Raw genomic sequence first — 12,328 nt, 5'->3', positions numbered from 1 at the left:
GACAAACAGAAGTGGGCCAGTTTACTTCAGTGGTTCATCTTCCTTTCTGGTTTCCGTGCGCTTACACAGAACTCATTTCATCAGGCCTTAATCTTAACAGGACTGGGAACATCCCCGTGAGTCCAGCCTGTCGCTGAGCAGAGAGGCCATTAATCCATTAGAGCTCAAGGCTTTGACAATGTGGGTATGTCTGTCTGCCCATCCCTGCAGTGTCTTGGTTGGACTGCTCTGATTCTGTGCCCAGTAACTGTCACAGATGCAATGAGAGGAATTTGGCAGTCTGATTATTAGTGTTTAGACAGTTCTCTTCCTGAAGTGATATGTCTAAAGACCATGTGCACTTTTAAAACTTACGTAGACCTACCTTTAAAAAATTTGTATCTTGGGTTGTAGGACTCTGTACCATCAGTAAGTCAGTGGTTTGTCTTCTGCAGCACAGGTTGGACTGGTCAGATGTCTTTCTGCTCTTGGGGATGGTAGAAGCAAGTGGTGTCCTGTGTTTATCTTAATGTTCACCCCTGTACTGTCACACTTAGTTTGCATGTTTGTCTAATTCTGATCAAACTAACTCTAATCAGACTTCTCCTAGTGTATCATGATGGTGTATTTTAGAGGGAGAAATCAACATGTCAACCCTTGTCCTAGGTGTCCTGTGTAAGATGACACTTAAGTTTCAACTTGAGGAATCATTTTGAGGGTTTTTTCTACTGACAGAGGGAAACTGATTTTGGAGTAGGCGCATGAGTTACCTGCCTTCTCGATGTGTGATGAGACTCCTGCTTTGCAGTATCAGGAACACAAGGGATAACACTATAAATCAAACCTTTGTCGAGGTTTCCATTTGAACAAATGGGCCACCTGCATGTGATGAAGGACCTTGTGCTGCAGAGGACCTTGGTCTTAGTTCTGGGGTTTGTCTTTGGTCTCTTAAGAAAGTAGATGGACGGCTGTGGTCTGCAAGGAGAGGGAGCTCCCCTGGGCCCTCTGCTGTCTGTCATACCATGATGGATGCATTGTCTATGAGGAGGTTAGTGGCGATTTGGAGAGCTCTGAGAAATGCCGTGCAGGGAAAGTGCCTGTAAACATTTTTGCTGGAGTTGCTGAACACCTGCAATTAGGCTGGTTAAGCCATGTAAACATTTGAATGAACTGTGGCTGTGAAATAGTTTTAACTAATCTGATTCATGGTACCCTGAGCACAAAACTTGGTTTCATAAGGTGCTGGCAGTTGTGATGTCCTTTTATTTATTCTTAAGCAATCAATAAATCAGTAAATCAAGAAGCTTTATTTAGAGGAATATAGTGATGGATGTTTTCTGGTTCGTTTTCACTTCTCTCTCCTGCCCTCCTTCCTGTCCATGAAAATTCAGTTTCAGGAGTCAGTCTTGCCCTTCAGCTTTGCCATGGACAGCGGAGATGTGGATTGCTATAAATCCATTTGTCTGTATTAATATTAATACACAGATTATCTTTTTTTCTTTCCTGGAAAGGGTAAACTGTCTTACTTCCTTCACCTTTTGAGGTGGTACATTTACGTGCAAGGCAATGATTTCTGTCTGGGAAAGCTGCAGCTTGTGATCACTGAGGAGTATTTGGGAGGAGGCAACCTGTGTCTTCTGGAAACATATTGAGCCCTTTCTCCAGACTTTCTGTATGCATCTTGTTGACTGTCAGAGAGCAAGGCTGAAATTATCTCTATTCATACATACATAAATATGTATGTGAGGTAACAAATAATAAATATACCTGAGTGCCAATTTCATAGGATACAGAAATGGTGAAGAAACGGGTCCAAATTTCCTATTCCTTAGTAGTTTTACTTAAAGATTAATCTGTTTCTAATGCAAGGACTTAAAGATAAAATACTTGGGGTTTTTGGCAGTCCATGTCTTGATGAAGATCTGTCGGAGAGGTGTAGTGGGGCAGAAAACAATAGAAAATTATTATATAGTGATTGGAAAAGGGGACAGCAGAAAGCCAGGAGGTCATCATTAGGGTGCAGAATAACACAGCTTGATTCATAAATGTGTTTTGGTTTTACTACCAGCAGTAAAACTGAAAATGCACTCTCTGGTGGAAACATATCATTTCAGGGATGAATAAAAGCCATAATTAGATCATTCAATGGATGTGATGGAGCTACCAGTTCTGCTTGTATTAATCATTACTTTTAGCAGAGATGTAATTTTCGGAACTTCTTATCAACAGTGGTGGTCTGAGAAGCGTTGTTAAATTTATCTGGGATAATACTGTTCGTGTCACTGTCATGGTTCTTTGCATAATATATTGCGTAATTTTCATCCTGAACTTGAAACTATTGCATATTATTAAGATATTTTGGTATTTTAGATTTTTAATTGTTTTCTGTAAGATAGAGTTTCCAGAAATGACTGGGTGTCTTGGACTGATGTTTTGACCTTTCTGTGCTGCAGAGGAGCTTGAGGAGAAAACCTTGAAGTCATTGTAAGAAGAGGATTAAGGACTGTGTAATAATAGTATAATGTAACCTAAATCACCAGTAGGCATTCCTTGTCTCACGCTCTCTAACAAAAGGTCAAAGTTATGCAGAAAGTTGCCTAGAGATAGTATAAAGACTCACAGTTAATGGACTGTGTATTTTTGCTGTTTTCCTTGAGTGGTTGCTTAATAGAGTTTTCATAATACCACTTTCTGTTGCTTTTTATTATTAGTCTTTTTTATTTTTAAAGGTAATTCTGTAAGCACAGATTTCACTGGTAAAAAAACAACAATCAAAACAGTTCTGGCTGCAGACTTGCTCTGAGGTTTATTTGTATTTTGAAATGCCTTACAAAAGTTCACGGAGCATGTGCAAATCGGGCACACTGTTATAAATAGGAGATGGCTAATGTGAATTTGCATACATCTTAGACCAAACCACAAAATAAAGGAAAGAATCAGGGAACTGCAGCTCCTCTTCTGTCTTCCCACTAGGATAGGGTAGACTCAGCTTAGTTCTGTTAGTAACTTCTGTAGTCAAAATATGTGTGATATGATATTGGGACTAAATTCCAGATCCCTAAGAAGCCTACTGTGAACAGGCTCATTGCTGATGTCAGTTGGGGTGGATTGCATTATATTTTTTTCATTTTTCTGTATTTGGGGAATATGCAAGTTATTCTGTCTCTCGCTGTTCATTTATTATAGTGGTGTCTGCCCTTCAAACCAGTCAGTTGCACGGAACTGGTGCCTACCCAGCTCTCTGATACTTGTTTTTCTAATTATTATTTTCAGGATCCAACAAACCTAGATAAGTTCAATGTCTCGAACTTCTTTCACGTTAAGAACAACATAAAAGTGATTGATCCAGGTAAGCATGAACTGAAGGTAGGCTGACAAAACACCAACACAAATACACAAATTGTAAAGACGACGTTGTGGAATTGACCGTATTTTCTGGATGGACACCCCTCAGTGGCTAGTGGTGACTTTGAAAGCTTCTTGGAAGCCTGAATAACTTGTTGAAACTGTCCCTTTCACATCAAAAGGTGATGAGAGAGAAGTGAGAAGAGGAGGGAGAATAATTTGCCAAAAGGTCCATTAGCCTTGTACCAGAAGCAAGACAAGGAAACCTACATCTTTTCATACCTGTCTGCTAGGCTCTCTTTCACGTGTATCAACAATGTATTGCCTGTCCTTCTGTCTGGATAACGATGGACATCTTCCAAGTTGAAGATCGATATAGATTTTTTTAAAATAGTCCCAAAATTATTTTAATAATTAAAAAATAAAATGCCTTTTTGTTTCTTTCTAGATATCTAAGAAATTTGCTTCTCAATTATTTTGTGATTTTTTTGACAGCTAAATGCTTCGTAATATCTGTTAATATTAAATTGCTGAAGGAAAAAAATTCTCTCCTTTGCCCTTGTGGTTTCCTTTTCAACTGTTTCTAATGAGGTCTGATTGCTGATTCTAAGCATGGTGTGTTTTTCTGGGTCTTACTCTGCTTATCTCTCTCTTTTTTTTTTGTAATCTCACAGATGGAATATTTAATATCCAGCAAACAGTAGGCATACCAAGACAGAGAACAAGTGAAACTTGTAAAAAAAAAAAAAATTAAATTAAAAAAAATAGTAAAATTCTCCAGTCCAGTCCACCAGCCTCCTCCCCCTGGTATCACGTTAAAGATCTGAATTTGGGATTTTTGCATCACAGGCCTGGCCATTCTGTGAGGAGACAAAGGGCAGAAGTTTATATTGTACCAAACTGTATCTTGTCTTTATTGTTCTATAAAAAATTTACAAGACTTGCATGAACTTAGGTAGTTTCTAGTGGTTTCAAAGAAATTTTTGCAGTAGTTGAAGTTTTTTTTTCTTTTGTTATACTTCATCATATTGGCATTTATTGTGCTATATTACGAGTTATACTGTTGTTAGTGTTATGCATTTCTATTTGTTACTGTTTCTGCAGGAATAAATATAGTTACTAGACCTTTTTATTTTGAAAAAAGTAGAAATAGCGTCTGAAAGATTTTTGTGTAACTAGACATGTAATAAACTGAAGGAGAACAAAATAGAATTTTTCTTTTAACTCTGAATGATTTAACTTTGTCTTATCTAGATGAAGAAAAAGCAAAATTAGATCCATCTTACTATTTGAAAAATACAAATACAGAGACACGAGAGACTTTACTGGAGCTTTATAAGGAATTCAAAGGCGATGATATTCTGGCAGCTACTATGAAGGCTCCTGAAAAGAAGAAAGTGGATAAGCTGAATGCAGTAAGTTGACTTAATTTGTAGATTGGTACTGATTGACTTCTTCAAGAATGATCATAGATGTTTTTTGTCTTAGAGGCCATGTTGCAGTACAAACAGACACTTCTGTTTTCTCTTGCATGGAAAGTTGTCATAGATGAGAATATGAGAATCATATTGAGATTCCTTACAAATATACTGTATGTGTCAGTGAGTTTCTCTTTGTTGAATCATTGTAAATGAAGCTAAACATTTTAGAAATGGAGCACAATAAGGAAGAATCTTTAGGATGTGGTTATGACCTACATGTTGGCAGAACCTTTTTTCCCAGGTTGTAATCTCTTGCTTTGAATTTGTTTATCATTGCTTCCTGCAGTTATTGGCAGAGAGAACACACTTTAAGGGCAGTGCAAGTGAATAATTTCTGATGTGGGCAAATAAATAAATCATCCACAACTGCTTCTCCATTTTTTTCCACTGGGATGCAGGATTTTTAGTGGAATATTTTAAAGGATGTTCTTCCAAGTGCATGTTATTGTGTGTTCGTGGTTGTCAAGAGAAACAATTAATCTGCATTTATATTTCCTATATCATAGGCTGTTTGAAATGGGCAAGACAGAGTATTCTTTTTTCCTTTAATAATTCTGGGATGTATGTGTCTTCATGCTTTGATTATACTTGCATGAAAACGAATAGCAATGCAGCATATGGCTTTTAATGAGAAGGATTAGTGGCAGATTAGGGAGTGTATGTGACCAAGGAGTAGGATCACATTTGCCCCTTTTTCAGGGCATCATAGTGTTATAAGAAAACAAAAGATGAGGTGAGAGACAACTATGAGCTCTACACATGTTGGAGAGTCAGATTGTTAGCTAATGATGTGGATGGGCATAACTATAAACTTGTATAGGATGCAGGGTAACCTCATGGATAGAGCATTGGCCTGACCTGTATTCTTTACAGGCATTGCCCCAGAGCCACACATGACAAAATCCATGTGTGATGTTCACATTTCCTTTCTGCAGAATTACAAAGCTCAAAATAGACATTGGGAACCATGGGGCAGTGCCTCTGCATGCAGAAGGGCTGTGTGTGGGAGGGGGGTGGTTTGCTTTTCTCTGCAGTATCTCTGTGGTTCACTGGATTTTCCTTCCACTTACTCAGCAGTATTAGAGAAATTTACAGGTGTCTTGCCAGCAGTACTCCTTTCGTATCTCCACCTGTGGACATACAAATAAATTCTCATAATAGAATCTTTGCATAATGATGTATTAAACTGTAATGGAAGCAATAAGCCCCTTCAGCTCAGCCCATGGGCAGCCTTAACTAGTTTCATCAGAGCAAATGTTATGTGTAACAGATGGAGAATTATTGCTGCATCATGCATTTGTTACTTTCTATAGCAGCTAGAGCAGAAAGTCTGCCTTCAGAAGGATAACATTTGTGTGTTTCTAGTATTTTTATAGTATCTTTAGTAGATAAATTCTAAGATCTAATAGCCTTTTCTTCTGCTTTTTCCTCTGCAAACAGGCTCACTATTCCACTGGAGCAGTAAGTGCTTCCTTCACCTCCACTGCAATGGTGCCTGAAACTACCCATGAAGCAGGTACCAGAACTACCTAGCTACAAGCTCTTTATTTAGTTTTCAGTTTCAAGGTGTGCTCCCTAGCACACATACATTTTTGAGGACTGAAGGAGTGCATTGATAATTGGTCAGTACTGATGCCATGAAAATGTACTCCCTGAGCAGATACATCCTTACTTTCCAGTGAGCTCATTCTGGAAATAATGGAGCAATTTATGAATTAGCTTTCAGCTTTGAAAGGCAGTTACTTATGTTGAACTGAAATTAATGAAGTATTTTCTATGCCCAGGGACCACTTATGTAGGTTAGGAATGGAATATAATCTCTCCTGAAATAGTGTACAAAATCTTTACCACCTTTTTGGCCTAACCCAGTATTGGTTAGAATGACAGCAAATTTTGTGGTGATATTTGATTTACTGCTTTTCAAGGTTACGCAAAAATGCATTTTAGTACAATAAAGTTTTCCTTTCATTCTCCAGCCTAAACACAAATGTATAGAATTTATTTAATTTGCATATTGATTAAATAGCTGAACGATTAGTATTCACAGTTGAAGAGACGGGTCTGGCTTTTGGCACTAATTCAGAAGTACGTCACACACTTGGCAAAGTTGAATACATTGCTAAAACTACGTTTACCAAGTTTAGTTCTTTTACTTGATGGATTACAGTGATTTGCAGATGACTCTTTGAGTGTTGAAAATATCTGACTAAATGGACATTTTGACTAAGTGGGAGTGGAAACATCCTAGACTGATCCTTTGGTTTGACTTTCCAGTAATGTTTCCAGTAACAGCTTCATTTGTTTTCAGAACTGGGTAGATCCTCATATGTCAGCAATTTGTGGTTGACTGATAACTACGTGTTTGGCTTCCAAGTTCAACAAGAAACAATTTGGTTTTAAAGTAACTTTCACGATTGGTAGGCATTACTTGAAAATTATAGTTTGTAATATTATGCTTCTGTGACTTAAAAATATATGTGATATTGTTGGCTCTCGAGGAGTTGGTGGCTTTCTATAATGGAAAGTGTTTTGCACAGAGATTAATGTGAGGTTATCATAGATGAATTGCAGAGTACAATCCCTGAAGACCCAGTACCCCTGGGGAAGAGGTCAGACAGTAGAATCTAGCAATTTATTTTCTGATGATTTCTAAAGATCAATGAGTAAGCTTCCAGGTAGCTAATTATTGTCTTTTGCTTTGATACAGCTGCTATTGAAGAAGACGTTGTGAGATACAAATATGTGAAGAAGAAGGGCTATGTGCGACTTCACACTAATAAGGGAGATCTAAACTTGGAGCTGCACTGTGATATGGTACTGTATGTCCCATAGGATGAATCTCTCTAGATAACAGAATAGGACCTGACAATGGAAATGTCCAAAGAAAGGGGTAGTGTGTAGTTGTAATAGATAGAGGTAAATAACTAGGTTTCGGTTGTTTTGGTGTGTTTTTATACACACATGAGACTCCATTGTAAAATGTATATATATTATTTTGTATGTTCTATTACTATATGCATAAATGTTCTCTGTGAGCAGTCTCATACATTTTAATGGACTACTTACAACATGTCAAGGTACATGTTTAGAGCTTCAAAGGGTCAGGATTTTATGACCCAAACAATGACAAGGAAGGTAGAGAGAAAAAAGAAGGAAGCGCAGAGAGAACAGAGAATAACCCAAGGTTACACAGCAGGTTACTGGCAGAACCAGGAAAAGAACCTCAGTGAAACTGAGAGCAATCTTATCAGCCTGAGTACATGTAGTTAAGATCCTCAGAAATAGTTAAATTTGCTTCTAAATCCTGAGCTTTACTGAACAAACCTAAATGAAAACCTTAGAATATGTTTTTTACTTCCTGCTGTCTCAGTTTTTAAGATTTCAAACATCTTCCCTTTGCCATTGAAAGGTAGTCATTCATTTTAAAAGAACAATGGACTAGAGTTTTTTATAGTCAATACAGTCTGATTCTGGGTGAAATCTGTGGCTCTTAAAATAATAAACATGGCAAGACATATGATAGACGGAAGAGTTGTGGCGACACTGATGTCTCAGACGTCACTGCTTGCTAGTGTGCTTGCTTGTTTATTTGTACACTCACATCTATAAAAGGAAAAAAGTTTTCAATGTAAAAAGCCCAGACCTTCCATTGTTTACTGAAATTTTTGTCTTAGGAGATTATAGGCCTGAAGTTAGATGTTTTAGGAAGTTGAAGGATGTGAATGGAGGTTTAAATGGTAAAACTTCTGCTTGCTGTGACCCTCACAGAATTTAGGGACAGTGGTGCTGGCTAGGAGCTGGGGTGCCTGTGTGAAATCCAGAGATGCTCTGGGAGAGTGCATCCTTTTTTACCTGGGAGAAGGAAAAAGGAGCAAACAGGACCAGCCTGCTAGCTTTCCTTTCTCTTCCTTTCTCTTGCACGAGTAAGGAGCAAGATATGTGTAAACATCTCAAGCTGATCTATGGGAACAGTATGAGAATCTCCACAGCAGTCTGTCATGCCAGTAATTCTGTAGGTCCCTGTCATCCCTACAGGTGTTTTCCATGCTCCTAAATAGTAACACTGTAATAAGGCAAAAACCAGAGGATGTTAGTACAGCAATATTTGGGGGAAGCAGCAGAATGAGCAGATTGCATTGAATCATTTGTTTTGCCATATGTTCTCAAACTGGCTCCTGCCTAATGCAGCCTGACTGCAGCTATTCTTATCAGCATGGGTTTTTTGGCCACATGTGGGACCAGTTTCACTCAAGTCCTGAGGACCTAGTCTCAATCGCCCATTATAAACTTCCTGTATGATACCCATTGTGTTTCCTTTTTTTCCAGATAAATTCCTACTCACATCCCTTTCACACACACTGCTTCCTCATGTACACATTGGAAGTGTGCACTGTTTTATACAACCAGACCTGCTTGAACGCTGGCCTCTAGCCATCTGTTTCTTTCAGTTCTTTGTGTTGATTATATCTGGGTGAATTAAACAGACCTTTGGCTGCAGAGAGGAAAAAGATATATATTTAGAATAAGTAGGAAAAACTTGCTGCTTTAAGGCGGTTTTTTGCAACATCCACTTTAGGTCATCATCCTAGGTCTATTAAATCAGTTCTTCCGGGAGGCACTTGTTTTTCTCCCTTTACTATATAAGGAGTTTGTGCTTCTAACTTTGGTTTCCCTGAATCACACTGAGGTTAGGCACATAGGGTAGCTCGGTGCAGGTAGAGCAAACATCTTACAAACATATGACACATGGGTCACAAACATATACACGGATCAGCTACAATGGATCTATTGAGATTGCAAAGACAGACATAGAAAATGGGGAAATGCCAAAATCAAGCCTTTCTAAACACATCCAGTGCACCCTGCTTGTGAATATGCGTGGTAATAGTCTTAATTAATCATATGCTGAGTTTTTTATCAGCTCTTGCAGCTTATTCAGTACACAAGCTGAACCAGCTCTGGGAGTTATTTGGAACTGTTGAGTTGAATGGTTTCCATGCAGGATTTGGTTTTCCTGCGAAAGTGTAGAATGTGGGTAGGGTCCTTGAATGCAGTCAGGGTAACTGGACTGTATCATAAGGCTTGCCCAACTTAATGCCACACAGGCTTTTTTGGTGCCTGACTTTTCAGCCGTCATGATTTTTTAACATAGATGGCATGGGTAGTACCCTGGCTTTTCAGAAAGAAACAGAGAAACAAATTTCAGCCCAAAGCACTGTATTGATAGACACTGAGATCAGCAGCAGATTTGGGACTCCTGGATTCAACACACAGATCTGTGTGAATGAGAGAGCCGATAGCAGTATTAGGTTGTCATTGCGATTTGAATTCAGACAAAATATGTGTGATTTGGGAAATTCATACATCTACTCTCTCAAGCAGTGCAACTGCAGGAGCAAGTGGTGCTTAACTTCTCTTTTTAAAGACTGAACAGTGGCTGCCTGGTTGTTGTGCTAACCTGACCACAGGCTCCTTTTTTAATTGCTGAGTGATCTCCTGTGCTCTGGTTATTATGGAAGCCAGCCTAGCAGTGGTTGTATTTGCACAGTACTGCAAATATGTGATTGTGAAATGCTTTAGGAAGCTTGAGGGTGAAGTTGCAATATAAATACGACAAATGAATACCTATGTTCGGAGGTAGGACTTGCAACAGTCAAATTACATTTTAAAATAGTCTTATGGGTTACATTTCAATATACACTTTGAGATGAAGTCTTCTTGCTGGAATAGAGAACAGCAAGTGACATACTAGACTGTTGTAGAGTGTATGTCTACTGAGCCTTCAACTGTATTTTCATGCCTATGGGCAGTATTTAAGCAAAATATTCTTGCAGTTGTGCTTTCAGCAGTCTGCACTGCTTCTGAAGTCTACTGGGTATCTCTTTGTCTTCAGTACCCCCCTTGGGTTCTTACTCCCTCTCCCTTCTCAGCTCTTCTATCTCCTGTTCTTTCTTTTCCCTATTTTTTGTTGAGGTATCTTGGCAGTATGGAGTTCAGTCCATATGTACACTTGGAAACTTTTGTTTAAAAATAAACCTAGGGATCTTCATATACTAGTACTTTAAGGTGCCAATCAATAAGATTGATAGTGATGAGATTCTTCCTAGCACCAAAAACCTAATCAAGAAATGTTTTGTATTGATCCAGGGGAGAAAATCAGTGCTGCAGTGTGATTGAACTCATCAGTTACTTTGTGACAGGATTCAGAAAAAGAGCATGAAATAGGGCGAGCATCCAGATATTTTCTGTGTTTGAAATCACTTGTTCAGAGCACCAGAAAACTTCACTTAGTTCCAGAAAGATGATGTGTGGTTTAAGTCATTGACCTGAAAAAAGGCAATAAAAAGACTTTGGAAGATAAGCTGGATTTTTTTCCACCCTTTTGAGTTTGTGCCTCAAATGAGCAAAGGTACGCTACTGTTCTCTCTTTGCATCATAGTGGTGTGCCTAGTGCTCTTTGCCGTTTGTTTTTCGCCCAATCTTCTTATTCACATACAGTGTGTTCCTCCTGATGGGGACTAATCAGATGGCCATTTGTTAGGGACATTTTCCAGGAAGCGGAGTTCAGCTGGGCATAAGCAACATTTGTTGTATACACTAATTGGAAACAAATTTACAAAAATTCTACTTGCCAAAAGTAATTCTGGCAAGTACAGAAGATTTAACAGCATCCAACAAGTGTTATTCTTTCAGCTCTGGTCTTACGCATCGCCAAATGAATAAATTATGAAGAAATAACTGGTGAAAGGCAATGAATGTCGCTGGACTTCTTGTATTCTGTTTATTGTGATTTTTCTAGTCTCCTCAAGTTCTTTTAGCTCCTTTAATCAGGACGCTGCTGGGAACAACTATCTGTATCATCCGTGTGTTTTCTGCTTTATTAGTAACTATAGTGGTGCAGTTATACTTTGTAGGTGGTGGAGCAGCCTCCTAAGGCAGGGTGAGGCTTTACCCTATGCAAAAAGTAATTTGGATGTGGAAGTAGAAAAGCAGTGTGGTGTAATGGATAGGGTGGAGAACTAAGAGCTGGTAAACCCTGAGTACTGTGCCTTTGCCATGGACTTGCTATATGATCAGGCCATGTCATTTGGTTATGGATTTTTTTAAATCAGTGGCATCCCATTTTTATTTCACAATGAGCAATAAATACAGGCATCATTTTGAATTCCCAGGCAATAACGTTTATCATAGGTGCCTGATTGCTGGAGCGCAGCTACGCAAATAACCTAGGCTGCTGTTGGAATCAGCAGCCCTGCATAAGAATAGGCAGAGTAGCAGCTCCTAGTCTCTGCACCTGTGAAAGGCAATAAAAATTCCTGCCTTTGCCTCTAGGTTGCTTTAAGGCTTTCTTGTTTATTGCTTGTACTTTTTTATTTTCATTGTGCCATGGAAATATATATATATAGATGTATATGTATAAAAATTTAACACTCCAGGAGACCCTGTCAAAATGAACAGGTGGTTTGGTGTGCTATCACACTTCTCTCCTTTGTGAGTTCTCCTCATACAAGTGGTCACTTTGG

At 38.6% G+C, this 12,328-nt stretch overlaps 1 protein-coding gene across 1 annotated transcript in view; it reads left to right on the top strand.

The window, feature by feature from the left end:
- PPIL2 (peptidylprolyl isomerase like 2) overlaps positions 1-12,328 on the top strand; it is a 73,026-nt gene that overhangs the window by 25,430 nt on the left and 35,268 nt on the right. The window contains exons 9-12 of the mRNA XM_086474056.1: positions 3,253-3,328; positions 4,579-4,739; positions 6,246-6,321; positions 7,513-7,619. Coding sequence (XP_086330182.1) covers positions 3,253-3,328; positions 4,579-4,739; positions 6,246-6,321; positions 7,513-7,619 — 420 coding nt within the window. The remainder of the gene's footprint in view (positions 1-3,252; positions 3,329-4,578; positions 4,740-6,245; positions 6,322-7,512; positions 7,620-12,328) is intronic.

The sequence above is a fragment of the Leptosomus discolor genome, chromosome 16, assembly GCF_034619465.1.
Source record: "Leptosomus discolor isolate bLepDis1 chromosome 16, bLepDis1.hap2, whole genome shotgun sequence".
Taxonomy (NCBI): Eukaryota; Metazoa; Chordata; class Aves; order Leptosomiformes; family Leptosomidae; genus Leptosomus; species Leptosomus discolor.
The sequence above is the reverse complement of the archived record's forward strand: the minus strand, read 5'-3'. Positions and strand labels throughout refer to the sequence as shown.